Raw genomic sequence first — 22,407 nt, 5'->3', positions numbered from 1 at the left:
TCCAAACTGCATTTGAAATTTAACGAAATGATACCAGACATGATTATGGTGTCATGATCATTAATAATTATTATTATTCTATTAAATGGAAAAGTATATTGCAGTTGCATGTCAAAGTTCAATAGGGTACATTCTCGTTATTAAATATACATGTCTTACTTTGCATGTCAAGCCATACTAGAATACAGATAATGCCCTGTATGGCTCGTCATCGTCCCTTACTACATAATTTCAAAGTAATCAAAGAGACCCAGTACATGGGAGGGACGTATTCTCTGACCACAGGATGCGATAATAGCTGTTACAAAAATGTTGAAAATCACAGTGTAGTATTTTCGGGGGCCATGATATCAGAGGGTAGGAGGGACGGGGTACCTTTGTTTGTGGGTTATCATGTTGTGAGAAGGAACTGATCGGGGAATGATCAAGAGCAAACCAAAATGCAACTCCGCTAAATATTCCTTTATATTTCAACTTCTTTTTATCAATGAGTTACAAGTTGTTACTCCTTGTTTTTATCGAGTACACATTTACATGTACCTTTGTGCAGTGCAATTTCTGTTATCTTCAACGCTTTTTTTCTCTATCAGTGTAAATAATTACAGTAATGAAAAAATGAGTCAGAGGTCGCACGCGTTCATCCTTTCTTATCATTTTATGTATCATTTTTCAATTATTGTAGCAGACTATTCAGGGAAAATACACCAACAAGATGACTGATGACAGGGATTATCATATCGATTAAATGAAAATATGCAAAGGTTTCTTTTCAGGATTTTAGACTAGCATTCCAAGTTACACGAGCATTAAGAGCTAATTTTCTCTGAACAACTTCTTAATGGACCAATATTACAAATATAAATTGAATCTCAAAAGTGTTCCATTGTGTTTCTACCATGTGAATTTTGGTATTAGGTGTTCAAATGTTGTAGTCAGTAAATGAGCCTAATTTTGAAGAACGAAACATCTAAGATCGTATAGCGTAACTTCCCAATATTGCCTACCCCCCCCCCCCACACACACACAAACACCCCTTCGTTATTTAAGATGTGCAGCAAGCTGTCTTTGAGGAAATATAACCGACGTGTCCAGAAATATATGTATCTTTCTTCCTGTCTTTAAGTGCAAAAGCTCCTTTAAACAGCCCCAACTTTAATCTTTATGCATATAATTGTGTCCATCACCAAGCATTTTATAAAGCAAATTTAAAATACCCCCTCTTTTTAAGTATCACTTCAAATCATTTGCAAAAAATCTTTTCTCTGACAAAACTCCAAATATTGTTTCACAAAAAGATAACCTACCATGTCTGATTCTTTCTCTACAAGCTTCTCGGTCTCACTGCGTTGTGCCAAAAAGATTTATATTTTACCAGTGTACATTTTAAAAATCCCTCAGAAAAGGACATCAATGGCATAACTGTAAAACATGATCCCCAAAAATTAAAAAGGAAGAAACCTTATTAAGTTATTATATATTACTAATATTTGTCTGACAATAGTGAGAATGAAGAATCCTCATTGGGACAGGTTGTCATGGGAGATCTGTAGTAGAAATTGGATTTCAATTTTTTTAAACTTATAAAAAACAATCGGAACGGGATTACATTTTTTTATTTCCAAGTTGTTCAAGTTAAGATGTATTGTCCATTTCAAAAGTAGGCAAATTTAGTCTTCTTCTGGCACATACAAGAGGTGTATTTGTGCATTTAATTTTTTTTTCCAATAATCAAGACAAAATCATTTTGGTGACACTTCTGATTAAAATCATAACACAAGGCTAACAAAATCAGTCTATGTACAAAGTTTTATTTCCCAGTATGTATATAAAACCATATACAAAATAATCTGAGTAAGCTTATCTAAAGTTACTCTGGAAGTTACTGATTCTAACATTTCACCAGTTGAATACCACACAGAAGTTTTAGTCCAAATTTTCAAATAAGAACAAACATCTTGTGCATTTAATTAAAAAAAAAGTTGGGCATACTTCAAAAATATCTTCACAGTGATCTCTGAATAACTCTAACTCAGTCTTCATATATTCTTTTCTTCGTCTATTTTCTAAAAAAGAAGTATTTATACAAATAAAAATCCAGTATTTATAAGAAAAGTTTCTCCAGGTAGCATTTCAATTATTTCAGCAGAAGTCTCTAAATCTCTCCACTTCTGACTGTGTTCATAGCACCCAGTCAAATTCTACTCAAAGATCTTTTTCTGATGGTAGCGATTAAAAGTTGGCCTCTCCTTTGCTGTATTGCTTCACACTGAAAATAAATAATTTCAAATAGGACATTAAAATTTCATACTGAATTCCAATTAAAAACTTCTTAAGTATTAAAAAAATTAATTTAATTAAATGTATTTGAAAGCAGCCTAAAATTGCAAGCTCCTTCAAATGGGTAGAGGTAATTGGAAGCTTTATAATACTTTTTTATTTGAATTCAGGCATTTCCCAGTTGCGTCAATTCCTTAATTAGCAACCTTGCTATATGAGTAAGAATTTATAAACATTAGTTCTGCAGCAAGCAGTCTATGGCTATCATTAGGGTGCATGAATGCAGCTCTCCACCAGATTTTCCTTCTCCAGGGTTCAGTTTTGTCCTACTGGTGTAGCTGTATTAGTAGCAGGCAGGTTAGTTTGATGCTAAATCTATGCATGATTTGGGAAGATAGTGACTTATTGTTTTGCAAATGTAGAACAACAAAATCACTAGTCTTCCAAACCAGTCATGACATGCTAGGATTTAAAATGCAGCAGTAGCAGTCTCAGCAGCAGCAACAGACATAGCACTGAAGGTTCTACTGTTAGAAGGGCCTCCAGTTCTAACTAATTGTTCAAGCTATCAGTAGCTCTTCACACTGTCATCACTGGTAAAGAATTAAATTGGCATGCCGGAGTAAAAAAAAGTTCATCCAGAGGTCATTATATTGTTAATCGAACGGTATAGAACTGATGTGAGGAAAATGTCACTCGGAGTTATCAAATTTGCTGTCAGTGCAAAAAAACACTTGAGAAAACCACTTGACTTGTCACACATAAGGCTCTTCACTTCACTTCAACCATTTCAATGCAGAATATATGAAGCAAATGTATCTTTTGAAATCTCTTCAGTCTGAGATTTTTTATCTTAATTTGTTTCCAAAAATCAGTGTCAGAAGAGTGTAAAAAAAAAAGGTAATACACACCTTCTCTGTACACAGCCACACATTTTGATGCCAACCCAAATATACAGTCTTTGGTTTTCTCAACATGTTATGCGAGTTATTATTCCCAACCCAGTATAGGCAACTAAATAGAAAAGCAGCTAGCAATTAAGGACTGGTGTACCTCATTTGCAGTAGGTATTGTGCATTCTGTATGTGGTCCTGGGTGCCAGTGATGGTGATAATACGGTCAGTTGACCCAGGAAGAGCTTCATCTATAGTAATGCTGGCACCGGATCTCTGGCGGACATTGCGGATTCTGGAGCCACCTTTACCAATGATTGCTCCAGCCAACTGCAAACAGATACAAGGAATATGAGTAACGTGAATCACACTGAAAACCATTACACTTTCTGCAAAATATTTCACTAATTTTAAAATTATAATTAAAATGTCTTTTGCACAGCTGATTAGAAAAGAAAACAGCATAAAGGTCTAAAGAAAACAATGATAAGGAACAGCTTCAGGCTATCACAGGTATATATTCTGCCTTCATCCATGATAACCTTGAAAGTACTGAAATATGGTGAACTTACATCTTTGGGAATGCTAACTTGGGTGGTAGTGGTAGCATTGCAGAACATGTTGCCCACATCTCCCTAAAACAACATGGTAAAGAATTCTTAACATAAAGGTTTCAAGCTCACACAGACTGTGCTTTGCCTATATTTCTTGTAAAATAACAACTGTCTTTTGGCTTTATATCAAACAGATGACTTCTAGCATCTAGAACAGTAGAAATAAAGCAATCTCTAAGTACAACAGTCTTTAGAGAAGCTAAAAATGTATGCTGCTTACTTACCATGTTATCTGAGGCAAAATTCTGGTTCATGCCACCACCGCCGCCGCCCATGCCTCCTCCTCCTCCTCCGCTGCCGCCGCCCATACCACCTCCCATTCCTCCACTGCCTCCTCCGCCGCCCATACCACCACGGCCCATACCACCTCCACCCATTCCTCCACGACCCATGGCTGAAATGATTAAAAAAAATTCATCAGCAAATCAGGTTTTTACCATTGTAAAATTTTACAGGTTTTGTAGTGCAGATAATGGTATGTGTTAAATAATGGAACTGTCAGTTTCCCTAGAGCATAAAGTATATCTTTCTGTATTTGATCCTTTTACTGTTTTAACTTGGTCAAACTTACATCTCATTCCACCTCCCATGCCACCACCTCCTCCATAGCCACTGCCATTCATACCACCGCCACTGAAATCACAAACAAAACCATTAAGTGAAATAATGAACAAATGATTTACAAAGTGCAAAACAGAAACTTACTGTTCTCACAATGTGTTTATGAACTGGAGATGGCATAAGTACATGTAATAACTATTTAGAAATATATAACATCAGCATAATACAAGTGATAAGAAACTCAGCCACAAAATATTTGCTGTTTCACTGTATGTCATATGGCGCTAGTCAAACTCACCCCATGCCACCACCTCGGCCACCACGTCCTCCTCCAAATCCTCCTGGTCCTCCCATGCCAGGCCTGCCTCCTCTCATACCACGGTCCATGCCGCCACCGCCCATACCCATTCCCATGCGATCACGGTCACGGCCACCATCCATTCTGAAATATAGAATTTTTTTTGTGTACTGAATGAAGAAAGATGTTCTTTATTACAAAAAACAAATGTAATTTTAAACTGCTCCAAAGGAAGCAGTAGAAATTGACAAAAGTATCTCATTCTCCTTCACAAAAAAACCAGAACCAAAAACAAAACATTCCAAGGTCAATGCGGAGAAACAGTGTGAATGGGAAAACATCCAAAAACACTTTGGGTTGCATTCTATCCTCTTACCTTCCTCCTCCCATACCGCCACGGTGTCCACCACGGCCTCCGCCACGTCCACCTCCCCGGCCACCACCACCTCCACCTTTCTGGTTGTCAAAACTAGTGAAGCCACCATAATCCTCCACATAGAACTCATTATAGTCTTGTGGATTGTATGGGTTGTTGGCACCTTTAGGTGGAGCCTAAAAATATGGGAAGTCATTAGCGTCTCTGTTGCAGAAATGAGGTATAGATTATACAAATCAGGAAATATTTGGTCCAGGATTAATTTGCAGGTGGCAGCAGGTGCAGTGCTGCAGTAATCAGCTCTGAGCTTGTTAATGGGATCATTAGTTCAGGCATCCAGTCTTAAAAACAAGATTAAACTGTTGCTCTGTCAAAGTGAGGGTTCTTAAAGATTGCTGATGTATGATACATATTTTTTTCATTGTATTATCTTTTCTATCAAACTAAGCTTAAATCAGAACAAAAATTGTCTCAGAATTTACCAGATCTACCAACATAAAAACAATCAGTCACCAATAGCTCTAAATGCTTTATCATAAATCGAACTGACAAAAATAAAAAAAAGAACACGGCACATTATTTAACAAATAATTAGGGACTCAGAAATCATAACTCCTCTTCACAACCACCAATGCATCAATTTAAGAATATGATGAAGCTTATTATCCATATTAATACTGGAAATCTGCTTAAGCACCGGAAACCTCTTTTACATCATTAAGGAAATCCTTTGTCCTACACAGCAATCAATGGATACAAAAATTTCTTTGCATTTCAGGAGGAAAAGGCACACGCCTAAGTAAAAAGATGTCTACTTGCATAACATATACTGTCCAATACAAAAATTGTAATGTACCCATTGTAATGTACCAATATAAAAAAATCAAATAAACTTAGAAATGTCCTTGATGTTGACAGACAGACCAGGATTCTACTTACAGTTTTCAGCAGCTCAATGATTGTAGCAATGCAGTCTGCCACTTTTTCTGGTTTGCCTGCAATGGCGCACACACGCTCTGTGGATTGGGGACAGCACTGGGAGTACACCTTGATACTGGTGCTGGTTTTCTGAACAGACAAATAATACACTTTACTAATAAAAACTCCCATGCTATTAAAGGTATACGGGAGCATTCAAAATGTTTGTAAGTCAGGTCCACAGATTCAATGACAGCAGAATTACAAAACAAGTACTCTACTTGAATGGAAATCACACAGATCTGTGATCACATTTATAAATACATGTAAAGAGGACTGGATGCAAAGTCTGGATACCAGTGTTTTCAATAGGTATAGGTAGACTGAGCTTGTAATAAAACTCACCTCTCTCAGCTCCTTAATCTTGAATCCAGCTCTACCAATGATGCAGCCAGCCTGACTCTGGTGCACAAGAAGGCGCATCTCACAGTCAAAGTCATCTGAGCCTTTGTACTGCTGATACTACATTGAGAAAAGAAATATAAATACTACAAATATACACACACAGAAACATACTTTGAAGGAGCAGAGGTACATCCTATTCACAGAAAAAAAATCTTACATGTTGAGTGTACCAACCCTATCTGAATCACATTCAATTAAAGAAATGGATACATTTATATATGTAAGTCATACACATGCAAACACAAACAAACACATGTACACACACACACACACAAACATTATCATTCAGGCTTATATAATTTTCACTTTTGTCATAAAGTGACATGTAGAAATAAGCAGTCACAGGTGTAATCATAAGAAATCCTATTCCACAACAGGGAGGGATGATGATCCCTTCTTAAGTCATGGTTGCCCAGGAAACAGCATTTCTATCTACCAATTACCAGGAAGAAATTGTCCTGGAAAATATCTGCTGTATTGAGTATCAATGTTAGGTAAAAGAGTGACAAAGAGAAATACAAAAACAACTGAAACTACAGGAAGAAATCACTCACTGTTAGATGTAAATTTTATATGACAAACACTTCAAGAAGCTAAAAACATATTGATTTTAAGCATGTCACAAAAATGCTGCTCTCATTATTGTCATCATGAAGCCTGTCTTTTTTTAAAGTGTCTTCAATAACTGACAGGTTTCACTAGATGTGTTCTGTGTCATGTGCTCTCATTAATGGTTCAGTCATACAATCATACAGCTCAACAAATTCCAAAGAATAATTTAAATAAAGCCTCCATTTATAGCCGTGTCACTGATACAAGGACAGCATGTTAGCCCAAAGAACATTCTGTACCTGATAATCTAATGACAAAACAACAAACTTAAAAAAAAAAAAAGGGGAGACGTAGAACTAGAAAAACTATGAAGAACACTTATTTTCAATAAACATGGTATTAGGTATTGGAGAAGACGGAACTTTTTCAATACAACAACACAACTGTACTCTCGACTTGCACTCACTTCAGTACAAAATAAACAAAATGAATATGTTACAATCATCTGCTTGAACCAACAGCAGTTGGTAAAATCAATGGCAACGGCAGATCCCAATGAACAAGGAACAAAAGGCAACAGGGTACAGAGCATAATTATTTCATGATAAACCCATTACAGTTTCATTCTCCACCTTTGCTGAGCTAATATTGCAACAATACCCATTATCAAATATCAATAGTCAATTTGGCAAAGTCAGGTAGCTCATTAATACGTCATACAAGAACCACTGGATATGTCAATACTCTTTCAAACATGCATAAACTTGGGGTTCCCTAAAACCAAAATCATGGACTATACAATGTAATGAGAAAGTTGTGTGCTGGCAATGCATTCAGTTCAGCTTAATAAAACTGTGCGTAAATGCCCAGTTACACCCAAAACTATGTCCAGCAAATTGCAAATGAAAATAATCACAACTGAAACCTTCTTGAACCATTTATTTGTTTTTAGGGAGAGATCACATTATCTATTAACTACGATGAATTTGCTAAACATTAATTATATTTTCAGCAGTGTATGTTTTTTGACTGATAAAATTGGAAATTATTACTAGAATCCATCCACATGGATAGTGTAGTGATCTGATAACAAGGGGAAATGTTCAAGAAAAACCACGATTATAGCTCAATGTTCACATCTTCACATAAAACAAACATGCACTCCAACACACATGAATAGATCCCAGCATCACCCCCGAACTATACCAACACACACCATTAAAGTGAAAAACAAACAAACAAAAAAAATCTAAATAAAAGTCACTACAACATGCAAAATAGCACCTACACATGGCTTTTTTTTTGTGGTTGCCAGGGTAACAAAGCAAAATGAGGCTCAGTCATGATTTTGACATTTGCCTGAAGCCAGTCAATTAAGCCACATTTTAGAGTCTTCCACATCATGACGAAAAATTCAGTCTCTAATCTATAAAATGATATTTAATATCAAAATATACCTTTTAGCTATGTCTTATATCCTTGTACTCTCATATGAGGAGAGTTAAGACAAAAAAGGAATATATATATATATATAAGCTATCAAATGTTCATAATCTAACTTTTAGGAAAATCCAGGTGTACTTACATCTTCTAGGGTTGGAATAATGTCGAGAAGACATTCCAATGCAGTGCCCAAGTCTGCTCCTATTGTGAGAATACTAAATAAAAAGGAAGAAAAAAAAACTTGTTCATAGGTAGGTAACAGTAGATTGAGTCACTTGTGTAAATGTCAGGCAGGCAACTTACATCCACATGTCTGTGATTTCTAATGACTTGGAAAATGTGTCTTTATGCTCAAAGTTAACATTAAAATGTTGAGTCATGAAATTATATTCACTCAAATGATTCCCATTTTTTTTCTTTGGTACTATTAACAAAATGTTATTGCAATGAAAGAAAATACTGACTGTAAATATCTCAAATTTATGAAAACAATGCAAGGACCGGGCTAAAACAATGGCATTTTCCCCAAAAAATTGCCATACAGCTAAACAGATTTTAAAGAAATTGCACTTTTCCTTCTTGCTTTTCACATGCTTTATACTTCGGCCACTGAGGGGTCCTTTTTCTTTATTTATTCAATATAGGAGTTACCATAGTTACTAATATAAGCATGGTGAATAAAGGCCTGTGGCTGGCATACCGTTCTGGACCGTGGCTATCAGGGACAGTCACACTTGCATTGTACTGCAGCGAGGACGGACATGTTGGAGATGATCCGAGGTCAGGTCAAGGACATGTCAAAGGTCATGATGTGATGTTGGACATTACAACAAGATTGGATGTGTTGGAGATTGGTGGGCAGGGCCATATGGGAGAAGACAAAGAAGAGAGAATAAACAATAATCATTTGGTCACATAATAAAATAATATTTGTTAAAATTTCAATGTGGTGGAATGAAATATACAAAATAACCAACTATTTGGATGGTCATAAATGATATAATTGCAAGTCTGGGCAGCTGCTATTGCATGTACATAATCTGGAGAAAGAAAAGGACAATATTAGACATGGACTTAATTAAACAATACTTAGAAGGATGTAAGATCCCCCAAGGTAAGCTATATTAAACCAGTTGGGTCCTGGGAGAAAAGGATGGAGATGATTACTTCCTGTATAGCTTGGACACAAATTAAGTTAATTAAACTCTTTATTACTAGCATATTCAAGTCTAATCTTCTGGTCAAAGTATACACTTTTGCAATTCAATCTGTTCGGTACTTGAGTGTGACTCGGCATAAAACTGCTTTAAATCTAGTGGGAAAAAATGGAGGTGTTATCAACACAGAGTGCAAGCTTCAATAGCATGTGGGGCAACACATTGTGTGACCCTGGGCCCATGGGTAGGACCTGAGAACCCTGGGGATGGAGACCAGACCTGGCGAATGAACATCAGGAGGGCTGATCTTCTGTGGCGGGCTGGAGTAGAAGGCGACCAGTATTCTTTGTGAAGTGGGAGAAGACCTATAAAACTTGGGAGGAAAGGCAACTAAACTATCAGATAGAAAAACAAATACCAGTTCATTAAAAAATTGCAATAATTTCATGTTTCTTTAAATTTTTCTTCAATAAAAAGAAGGAAAGGAGAAAAATCTCAATGTTACAAAAATAGACCACACAATTTTTTTTCTTTTTTAAAAAAGAGGTTTTCAATTCAGCATAAAGGGAAATATGGAGTTCTTAAAAAAAGAAATTTGCAACTATAGGCTATCATATGTAATGGCAATAAATAAAACTAACAGTGGAATATAATACACATAATATTTGGAGACCTTTTTGTTACAAAGAATGGAAATGGCTACATAATAATCTACTTTATGGTGTATGCAGCTTCTTATATTAGACCTCTCTTCTCATTGATCACAGCTTCCAATTATTGGAAAATATACAGGTGATCTCACAAGTCATTAATTACAAGATTCTACTAAAGTGGAAACTGGTTTGTGTAAATTTTTGATGAAAACTGGGTGCCCCAAGCTTTGGGATCCTAGGCCAATTACTCTGATTAAAAATAGAAGGCACTGACTGGACCAAATTTGCTGACGTATGATAATGTACTTACATCACTTCTCAGCCTCTTGATATTAGAACCGCCTTTACCGATGATGGCTCCAGCATTCTGCAATTAAGGAGGATAAATCATTATTTTTAACATAATTACAAATATCTATATATTTTCTTAGAAAAGACCAAATACATTACTAAATGCAAAATGTCTCTCTGTTTCATTTCTCTTAAAAATAAAGTGTAGTTAATCTAAACAGACATTTTCTTACCTTGCTAGCTAACAACAAGCGCAATTCTGTTCTTGGACCATCCCCTCTCCTGGGCCTTTTGATTGCTCCACCTTCTTCCAAGTCTTCTGAGCTGGCACTGCGTTTAATTCCTGGAGAGAAAATCAAAAACTGAAAACTTATAACACCAAAAGCTCTACAAGGTGAAGGCCTTCAGAGTTCCTGCTAAGCATGTTATATCAACCAACAGTAGCCACAAGTTGGTGGTGCAAATAAAAAATGCATCAGCTGCAAAATAGTTAAAAATAAAAATTACAATAAAAGAAAAATCAACAAATCTCCACAAATTCCGTGTCTTTGTGCCATCTCATTAAGAAATATGTATCAGCACAAGATAATTTCAAATTAGCATGATCAACTCCGTGATGATGTAACAAATCTTCCTCATCCTCCAGCTCCGATTTTCAGCCACAACTTTCATTTCCTAGCACAGGATGCTGCTTGTAAACACCCAGGACATTATTATCACCAGCTGACAACAGAACATACAGATTTATTAAATCTAGGCTTATATCACAGTGCAGTTGGCTTTCCAATACAAATCCTTCACCTTTTTTTTCCTTAGGTAGAAACCAATATCATTTTCAACTACTCAGATGTCTCACATTGGCATAATCAGACTGGTATTATCTAAAAGATTGTATATCATTTGTCTTGCTCTGACGGTCATTATTATTATTTTCAATTTCTCAAAGGCCTCTTAATTCTATCCAAAGAATTCACTGAACAGAACCACACACACTAGATAAGCAGGTCCTGACTGAAGGCATTTTACAGGCATCAGACCTTTTTTTTTGGTTGTAAAAAAAATTTAAGGTCGAAATTACTTTATGGACAGGGATCTCAGGTTGCTTAAGTTACAAAAAAAAAAAAAAAAAAAAAAAAAAAAGCCAAGAAAAAATTGCATTTCTGCTTTACATCAAAGAAAAAAGTCTTAATTTCCAAGGAAATATCATATGTATTCAGGATGCGGATGCTGTCACTTATTTCTCTGCAATTTCCTCGTTTTCTAATAAAAAAAACATTAAAAAAACTACAATTTTCCTTTTTACAACAAACCAACAAGAATGTGTAGCAAGGACAGTTAATTGCATATCCATCAGATCTTCCTGTCACTAAGCTCACAGAGCTAACACATTGTTCTTGGCCATGCCACTAATTAGATCAATATCTGCCATGGAAAGCGGCACTTTTCAATATTGACAAAGCTATATGTGCAGTATAGGAAGTGACGCACAGGTTTGATTGTAAAAGACTAGGACATATTGATAACCAATTGCAGTCACCATAGCCAAATGGGTGAAAGCTTCTCTGACAGCCATGCCTGTGCAATAAAAATGGGTGCTGAAACTGAAACATCACCACATATACCTTGTGTGATAAATACCGCAAAACCTTCAGCTCCCTAAGACCATCCTCTGTAACCACAAAAAATGACAGTGCACTCATGACCAAGCAACGCTAGATAGTTTCCTGTTTCATTTCTCTACCTGAAACCGTCATATGGTTCAAATCATTTCTCAGAAAAAAATATCAGAACGGATTAATCAGAAACCCATTAACACCCCACTTCTGCCTTTATGATATTGATTGCTACTGCAACCCCCCTATTCCATTAAAGAGAAATATTAGGTCTGAACAAATTACCTGTGCTCATGAAAGCTAGCAACACTGTGTCAATATAAATGTCACAGGCATTAGCTCTGTCAGGAAATATGAATACAAAGATAAATCCAAATGATCTAGTTCGATAATCTTTCCCTAATCTCAAGCAATGAAGACTTATTCTCTTGACCAGCTTCAACCAAGCAAGCTTTTGACCACTGCTGTACCAGACTGTAAGACAAATACAACAGCACTTTGTACTAAAATGCCGTGTACAATGAGAACAGCAACTGAAGCAAACTACCAGATTACTATGATGATCGAACCATGTTATCGTATCATCTGAACAAGCCAACCGAGCCACCTGAAGTTAGTGCAGATCTTCAACATCCTCTAACCCAAGTTCCACTAATTGATTTTCTTCAATTCCTGCAGAACAATAGCTGTAATCCATCAACGAGTAGCAACAAGCCTTTGGAGACCAGACCATTCAATTTGCAGCAGATAACATGGATTTTTCACTCCACTGCACCACTCTATACGCTGACACATCTATTATTTCCTTACCAACCACATGCACACAGCTGCAGCAGACACCTGACCCAATGTTCTTCTGCTACCTGACATACAATCAGTTCTAAATACTTAACAATCATTGAGTGTTCTGGGAAAATTAGTTTTCCCTTGCCTCCTTGAATTTTTAGTATTCAGTTGGTTGATACACCCCATGAAATGAACTGGTGCTGGTGTGTAAAATTTGTATTACATGATTTAGAAAATCCCCCCCCCCCCCCCCCCTTGAAATCACTATAACATTTAACATTCCAGCAACAGGCAAATCACACTCGACTTCCAAAGCTCCAGCAAAATACAGAACACAAAAAGGCAGGGATTTCTTTTTATTTAATGCAAATTAAAATAACTTAATTTACTGGATAACTTTGCTAATTTCCACGTGTAAATGAAAGGCTTTTGATCAAGAACAAAGACAGAAATCCATAAAAGAAAATTGGAACAGGAGGTTATAGTTTATTTTTAATCAGAGGTGGCAAAGTTTACTAATACCAACCAACAACAGACAAGGTATCAAAGGCAAATAAATGGAATAGAAACAAATTTGCGCTGTATCACATTTCTCAGTCTCCCGATTTCCTAGCATAGCATACACATTTCAGAACAATTTCAGAAATCAATGCCATGTACATTAAAACAGCTCTCTTTAACAGTGCCTTGCAATCCCCTGACGTTCAGCCTACACTCAAGCCACTTGACTAACAAATACAGCTGTAGCTATTCTGCAGCAGAATGGATTGGAAAAGAATAGCTATTGATTTCTATGCCACGTCGACTACTACGGCTCCTCAGCTCGTTTGACATACTATATTGATATAAAATCATTCCTATAAATATTTTAAGATTCTTTAACCAATTGATTCCCAGCGGAATTTCTTTGGTGGAGTTCTTTAGGAACAGATGTGTGGCATTTCACCACCTTAATCAGCTATTGGAAATCCATAGGAAACTCACCTGCTGTAAAAAAAATTGCTGAGGCAGTCTAGAACTTTGCACTGCTCAATTTTTTTGTTAATAGAAAACAAAATTTTCAATAAAGAACTGAAACTGACATTGATTTTCACCACACAAAAAAATTCAAATTCTATTCACTAAAAGTGTTTTGCATGTTCTGTATGCAGAATTGATTAGACTGGGCTGATGGACTTACAAAAAGGGAGAATACTTTCATTCCTACTATTAACTCATAATGTGACCGCTGCAGTACCAGAAATGAGGCCTCAAACAAATATTAGCAAACAGCAAGTCAAACTGCTGGAAACAAATTAAAAGTAGTGGTCAGCCAAGTGGTCAGTTTCCTTCATAAATATGTAGAGCTGCAGTGTCAAACATTATCAGAATGGCAGAAAAGCAAACATGCTGAGTATAAGCAGCACAACTAACCATTCTTTAAAAAGTCAGTTCCACAGCTCAAAAGGTTACAAATTTACAATACAAGAAGCCCTACTAGCTAGAACCACTTCCCATTAACCTTCCCCACTCATCAAGACACATTTTCCAGCAATTATGTTCTTCAGACAACCTGTTCTGGCCATTTACACCTGAAATGTTTTCCTGTATTTATGACTAAAGACCTCATCAACATGTGCCAGGCAAAGAAGTCAATCCAAACATGGTATTTATCCTATGGCAACATGTTCTAATACTGAAAGGCTACAGAGAATACTTTTAAGGGCGATCTTTACTATGATTTCTCCCAGAGTTATAGTTTTTTTACTAACATGGTCTTTTGCTGCAGTATACCAAATGAACTATGAAAGTTGGCTTTAAGTGGCAAGAACTATTTCAAGGACTCTTCGAATCTTAACCTTAAAAAGAAATCTAAAAATCTCCTTCAATGTGTTCCTTTCACAGCACCTGAAATCAAACATAAAGCAAAACCAGATTCTTGAAATAAATGTATATATGTTTTTCAATAAAAAAAATCTTCCTGAAATGTTGATGAATTGGTATTCTTGGAAAATTCCATCTTGCATCTATGAATCCACCTGATGATCTTCATTGACACCTGGCAGCTGCAGCCTTCTATCTTACCTTCTCCCTCATTGCCATGGGGCATTACGCTCAACACATTTCCCCATTAAGACTTACCACATTTTTGTCAAATACAAAACACAAGGCAATAACATGACATAATGCATTAATGATTATGAAAATGCACAAAAGTAATACTTAAATAGTTCTGCACTGAAAGTTATTTTTTATCTTTGCATAATATCCAATCACATTCAAGAGCAGATATTTCCACTTTCAAATTTCTAATTCACAGTATTAAGCACAACAGTTCTTAGGTTTCTAGACAGCAACTTGTCCGAGAACAAGCCACTAGTCCATTCTGCAACTTAAAATGTTATCTTTCAGAAAGTTTCATTCACAACAATAAAACAGTAGGAAATCAAAGTTCTCACCTGACTGAATGTTGCTATCATCAGCCATCTTGCTTTCACTTCAGAAAAACACAACTGGGGTTGAATAAGAATTTCACCTGGCAGCAGCAGTCTTTTTCTGTGGGTCTTCACACAAATGACTGCCCTTTGTTTCTGCTGGAGACCTCTGAGGACCGGGGCTTGGGTCTGGTGATTGTGGTTTTATACCTGAACAATACACAATACAAGCCACATGTTAGCCAATAGGTGCAAGGCAGGCAGGTGATTGTCTAGCAAATTAACAAGCCCCATGTGACCACAATCAAATCATCTCATAGGCTATCACAAGTCGGTCTAATTATAATAATGATGGCTTCATCAATGCTGAACTCCAAATAAGGCAGATGGATGACGAGGATAAAGGTAAACATGCGAAAAACATCTTGTTTGCAAAATAAATATCCAGCAACTCTGCTATCCATCATTTCAATGCAGAAGAACACAAGTCACTCCTCTGGTGCGAGTATAATTTCTTAACGGCGAACTTAAACTAAGTTCAGGGCACAAATACATATCTAGAGTTTGACAAAAGGGGATTATTGACTGGTATTCAAATTAGCATCCACAATATAAATTTCCGACTGCTTTTAATGAGAAAACCCCAATCTTATCCAAACACATTGATTATAGTCAAGAACAAAGTGCATCTAGCAAAAGATGGGCAAATATTTGCATGAAAAAGACATTACAATGACCACGTAAAATGACATAAATCATAAATGGATTTTATATTATCATCTCTGAAGAAGTGTCGAGTGCTTTAATATACTGCTCTTGGTCCACGCCCTATTTACAAAATATATCTGGAGAATAGCTATATTAAGTGACGGAAAGATCAGCTACGGTCATAAGTATTAATATCTGTCATATTAAATCCAATCTTGGCATATCTATGCTTAACTTCATAAAAAAAGTAATAAAAATAAAAATAAAAAAGTGTTGTCTTAGGCCAGGCAAAATCTTATTTTGCAAAAATACCCATATAAGCACATGAGAATCTACAACCAAGTCAATATCATGTTTTCTTACTATTTAATCTCATTTCAATTCATCATCCACTGAACATTTTACTTCCTGCAATTCAGGAGTGTGAGACAAAGTGCACTACCTTGGGAACCTGCATTAATTAACCAGCAACTGTCACTCTTCCCTTTAACACTGGAGTGAGCAGTCTCCAATTCATGAAAGTTTTAGTATGCTGTGGTTGGCAAGGATACTTCCTTTTCTTGTGTCATGATGGGTATTTAAAAAAACCTATAGCTGATTTGCCCTTCTTTTTGACATTAATATACTAATCAGATCACTTGCATATCTTATATATGTTTAAGACAGGCATAATTACTTCACACTAACTACGTTAAAAATACATATCCAAAAAAAAAAAAAAGGGCCATTATTCAGGGAAGCAATTAACCATGACTTAAGATTTTACCTTCTATACGAAATCATTTACCTCTTATGTATTCCATCTTGAGTTCAAGGTGAGTTTCCCTACAGAGTGCAAATTTAACTTTATATTTAAATATATAATAATTGTCAATCAGAATTGCAGTATTTTGAAACAAATACTTTCCTATTAAGTTTGAGCAACTTCTACATTTACAGACCCCTAAGTCACAATCTTGACTAAATCAAAATGACTTGGCTCAGTCAAACCTTAAAAAAATGTTCATTTGCGCAAACAAATGTTGCAACATTTCTAAGCTTCCAATGACAAAATATGATGCATGACACACTGACAGTTGGGTGACCATATAATCACATAAGAATACGCAAACAACTGAAACCTCTGCACTTGCAATTCCAGGCAGATTAGTCTCTGCATCGCTTTCATTAAGACCAGGTGTAAATTATTCAGGAAGCCCCTGCTAAATTAACAGTTCTAGCACTAAAGTTTATTACCCACTCCAGGGAATCTTCTGTATGGTCAATACAGCAGGCATTTTGAGATTTCCATAGGTTTTGTATTGAACTAACAGACTGAGATCTACATTAATAAGATCATTTTTGTTGAAAAAATGTTACCTTGTCCCCTCAAAATGCTTAGAACTGATTTCTTCACATCTGTCTGAATACTCTTTTTTTTTTAATAGAAGGGCCTGTTCCCAGCACCCTTTTTTATACATTGAACAAGAAACCAATGTGTTATTTTTCTCAAGCTTCAGGGCATTTTAATGATTCAAAGAAAGCCACTTACTTTTCACAATATAATAAAAAACAATTCAAATTGATTACACCCAAGGCTTTCTCAGAAATGAAATGGAAACAATTTTTAGACTGGAGGATACAATTCCTATTGTTCAACATTAAGAACAGCGTCAGTGTGGATGTCATTTCTACAGTATAAATGGCACAAAAATATGACAGCTCTTGATTATTGCATAAAGGCAGACTAGAACATGTTAAAAACATGAAACCTGTTTATTCAACTAAATGTTACAAGCCCATTATAGCAAGTATTCTTTTCTATGCAACAGAAGTCTGTGCTTGCAATTTTATCTTGGAGAAAAAGTGAAAAATCTCTGTTACAAAAATGGTAATCAAGTCCAGAGGGTCTATCAGGTATCCACATTTACAATGTTTGTAGAGTAGGTATCCTCTATTAACATACAACTGTTTGACTAATTAAGTGATACCTGACATGATTTAAATAAGGCTAGGAAACAATTAAAATAAATCACCTAGTTTTAATCCTATCACAACTGACACAAACCACTGCAGGTAAGAAATATTCAGGTTTTATTCATAATATCTTTTCTTCACTACAAATTCACCAAAATGTTGCAAAATACATTGGAAAAGCACTTGAAGCAGGTTTGCCAGAGGCCATTTTTTTCTACGCCTCTCATCAATATAAGAAATAACCATTTTGTATCTGGTAAGCCCTCAGCCTTTTTCACCTGTACCCTGCCCCACCGTGACCTGGGAAATATAGGATATCAATACCTTTCCATCTGGCGACAAACAACCACAAACATGCCCCAGTCTACATCAAAGAAATGCTTCAGCTACAATTCCAGACAGAGGTCAATATCATTAATGAAAAATTCACAAAAATTGGTTAATATCAAATAGTTGGGCAACAAAGGAACTGAAGCTGCCATCACGGGTCATTTAACTGAGACTAACCACAGAAAACTATAGCAGTGCCAGTCAATAATGATAGATTTTTGGATACAACTCCACCTGTGCAATGTTGCATGATAGCTTCTACAATCTTGCCATCCACTGGTGCAGTTTTTTAAGCCTGCAAACCAGATATCATTCAGACATAAATTCAAAACCAACTCCAACTAACAGCTTGTAATAAGCCTGGTCTTACTTTTAAAATGCAAGGCTCAACTCGTCCCTCAGAATCTGTGGGTATGTTAGCCTTCCCCAACACTGGTGAATCTGTCAGAGTTACAAAAAACTGTTACAAAAAAATTTGCATTTATAAATAAAATGCACTGCTGGGAAATATCACAGTTTGAAAATCATTACATATTTTTTCACAAAAGAAAGGAATCATATTTTTTCTTCAAATTTTTCCTGTGTATTAGTTTCTGCATGTGCATGTATCATACAGCAGAAATTGCATCCATCCTCATAAAGGAATGGTGAAACATAGAATGTTCATTCATTTGAACTCAAATGAATGTGCAGTCACCAGGGTCAATAAAACCAAAGTTGGACAACGATTTGTCCCTTTTTTAATCATATTGATTTCCAGACTTCATAAAAAAATTCAATTCCTCAATACATCAAGAAGATGGCTAGAATTCAACAAAATTTCTTGCATAGGGAAAGAAAGGTAAATAGCTGAAAGTCACATCATTTAGGATATATTTTTTCCTTTCCTTTAAAATGCCAAGAAATGCAAAAGAGGGCAAGATAAATCATAATGAGACATGCGCCAGGATGCAGCAAATCAAGCTACACAACAGTCATATCTTGCTGATAAGAGAATGTTATCTGCATCATGAGATACCACTCTGCTCCCCAGCTGCCAATCACCTGAGAACCCTCCAATCATAAAAGGCCACATTATCTGTTCAATATTGGGTTGAGACTGTGGCTACACCGTGCCTTCACCAATACACGCAGTAACTAATGCAATAATGAGGACATAATCATGTTCTGGTTACCTTCCTTGTTCTGTCAATCCCTGAACAATGGGTCTGACAATACAATATACAGATGAAAACTGTATAATGTGACATTTAAAACAAACTCCAAGTACAGAGTCTGTGTGCTAATTAATGCAGTCCATAAGATACATTGATCCTTTTTTTATTATTTATTCTGTCATATTGAATACAGTCTGCACTTGTTTGGTGGGAGGAAAAATCAATTCCCAGTCCCCCAGCAGGTGTACATGCTCTACCTGGCAATACTTGATGACATTGTCAACTGAGAATGACACATTAACAAGTCCTTTCCATTTGCAATTTCTTCACAATAATATTATATACCTTATGCCCACACACAACAGTTCCATTTAATGAAGATTGCATATATATGTGTAGGTATATTTATATATAAAAGCTAACTGTTGCTAAGTTACGGTCACCCTTAGCCCTGATCCTGATCAATTTTCAGTATGCTTCCAATTTCTATTTGAAAAATTGCATGAAAAAATTTTGCTAACCACAAATGACAATATTGATTACAAAACATATCTTAAACATGTGACACTTTAATTCTTAATCATCTACTATACATCCACCTCTAAAATAAATTGCCTATTTAAAGCACACCTTAGTACATTTTAGTTCTGTATATAATACTTCCATTATGAACATATCTGAACCTGCACTTATATCATGTATAAAAATAAATCAGATATTGAATTTCTAACCTTTGAAAGCCCTAACAGTTATTGTACAGGAATACATGTTAATGCGAATATTGTACATGCAGATCAACTAAAAACTTGGAACTCCTGACAAAATGGGTTAAAACGAGCAGGTTTACATGTACACCATTTACATGAATAACACAGGAAAAAAATAATTTCATTAATAGCTATAATTTTTTCCCCGATTCAACTTGTCACTAGGAAAAACATACTAAAATCTAACTGAGACACCAACATTCATCAAATTCAATGATTCATTCAACTTTAACTTCATACAATGAAAATTTCAAAAATGAGTAACAGGGTTCATACTCTGTCATCGCACAGACTTCATTTTATTCATTTACACTTTCCATAGACACTTATATCATACATTAGTTTTTTTTTTTAAAGGGGTACACCAAATTCCTATCAACATATTGTCAATAATAAACAATTTCAAAACAGAGATACCCTCATTTTATACCCAAAAAGGGGGAAGGGGGGAATCAGAGAACTTTTCCTCAAAAACCTGAAAATTAGGCCAATTAAATGAATTATTGTATCCATTTTATGTAGAAAAAATATGTGACTAATAGATTAGTCTATTGCTAATTCTTTTGAAGTGAAATATCATGGATTTATCTTGTATAAAGTTCTATTCTGAAAGTGTTCCTAGGAAATACATTCACTAAAAGAATCTTACTTAAAGGGATAAAAACTGTTCATTTTAGAAAAAAAAAAAAAAAAAAAAAAGGGATTTTCCCAGGTTAAACAACAATTTTCCCATACTAACCAATGGTTCATGAATCTGTTCCAACATTCAAAGCTAGTCCCTGTTGTTTTTTTTTTTTACTTAAGTTATGAGATTGTTACAGAGGGTAGCCATCTATGGAGGTCACTTGGTCTGATGGCAAGCATGGATTCCAGAATAACTGTGATTACTTTATCACCATTTTGTGAAACAGGGACAAGATGCTGGTTTCATGATAAAAACTGCAGTTTAACTCAATCTTAAGGCAGAAAATGTTTTTCAACTTTGATATGAGTCAGTAGTATTTTATTAAAATAAGACCAATGGACTTGTTCTAAATACACACAAAAGAAAAACGTGTTAAGATGAATGACTTTTTGGTGATATTAATTGCTTAGGTGAGATGATATCAGTATTACACAAGTATTACGCGTGTAAGAATCTTAACTTTCATGGCTTGTTTCCAAATGTTTTTGCCTTGGTTGCATAACTTAGCTTGCACGTACATATGCACATAAACAAAGTATATTCAGATACCAATATTGTTAAATTTAAAATAACTATCAAGTGATCATTAAACTGAAGACTTTATCATTTATTTCTAATAGAATTTTTGTATACAAATGAGAACAAATTTTTACTAGTAGCCAATAACCATAAATTTCTATGATTTCCAGTTTAAACAGTAAAAATGAAATATGAATCCAGTTTTCAATGAAGTTTATTACCTTAAAAAGGAAAAACAACGACATGGATTTGAATTCAATTCAATGATATATTGTTCTATATGTAAACTATTTTTCTATGAATTATCTGCAGATTTCTTCTTAAAGGTATAAAACAAATTAAATGAAACCCAAATTACTACAAATTACTAATATATATAGCAGTGGAAGGCTTTGGAATACAAGAAAATGTCTTGATTGATTGTAAAGGCTTAAAAGGGCCCAGTGGTGGGGGGCATGTATATTGAAAAACATACAATTCTTACCATAATTAGATAGAAATGAACTGCTTCATCAGTTCAAAAAATTCAAAATAGAACATAAAAATGGTCTCCATTTTTTAGTGATACACTAAATTTCTGAGACTACCTCCTTCCCCTTAGCCAAGGAATACAAAAGAACTGCAAATTTGAAAGGGGTTGAAAGAAATATAATAAAAATCAAAATAAATTTAGGATATCAAAATATCCCTAAATGCTTCAAAAATATACATATTGTATACCGAGAATGTCTAATGGTTTCTTTTCTGCGTGTTATTGGTATTTTGGAGGAAAAATAGTGTAGACTTTACCTGAGACAATGCTTGTTCTTGCGGAATATCGCAAAATGGCCGCCGCGTGGGAACTTACCATATACCTCTCTAAGAAATAAAAAGGATATTTGAAAATCGTTTATTCAACACATCTTTTATCACAAATTTTATGAAACATGGAAAGTATAAAAACATAAACTTGATATTCATTTATTGATAAAATT

General features: G+C 35.3%; 1 protein-coding gene across 1 annotated transcript; it reads right to left on the bottom strand.

The window, feature by feature from the left end:
* Positions 1-1,788: 1,788 nt before the first annotated feature.
* Positions 1,789-22,370, bottom strand: LOC106170577 (heterogeneous nuclear ribonucleoprotein K). Its single transcript, XM_013550471.2, has 15 exons — positions 22,223-22,370; positions 15,336-15,521; positions 10,732-10,841; positions 10,518-10,574; positions 9,098-9,141; positions 8,540-8,612; positions 6,343-6,459; positions 5,959-6,087; positions 5,020-5,195; positions 4,644-4,787; positions 4,356-4,417; positions 4,009-4,178; positions 3,743-3,805; positions 3,331-3,500; positions 1,789-2,266 (listed from the first exon to the last, which is right to left on the bottom strand). Exons 2-15 carry the CDS (start codon positions 15,361-15,363, stop codon positions 2,230-2,232), a joined length of 1,380 nt encoding a protein of 459 aa, XP_013405925.1. The 5' UTR covers positions 15,364-15,521; positions 22,223-22,370; the 3' UTR covers positions 1,789-2,229.
* Positions 22,371-22,407: the final 37 nt, after the last annotated feature.

The sequence above is a fragment of the Lingula anatina genome, chromosome 1 (assembly GCF_051362555.1).
Source record: "Lingula anatina isolate TDL-2025a chromosome 1, LinAna3.0, whole genome shotgun sequence".
NCBI classification, from domain to species: domain Eukaryota; kingdom Metazoa; phylum Brachiopoda; class Lingulata; order Lingulida; family Lingulidae; genus Lingula; species Lingula anatina.
The sequence above is the reverse complement of the archived record's forward strand: the minus strand, read 5'-3'. Positions and strand labels throughout refer to the sequence as shown.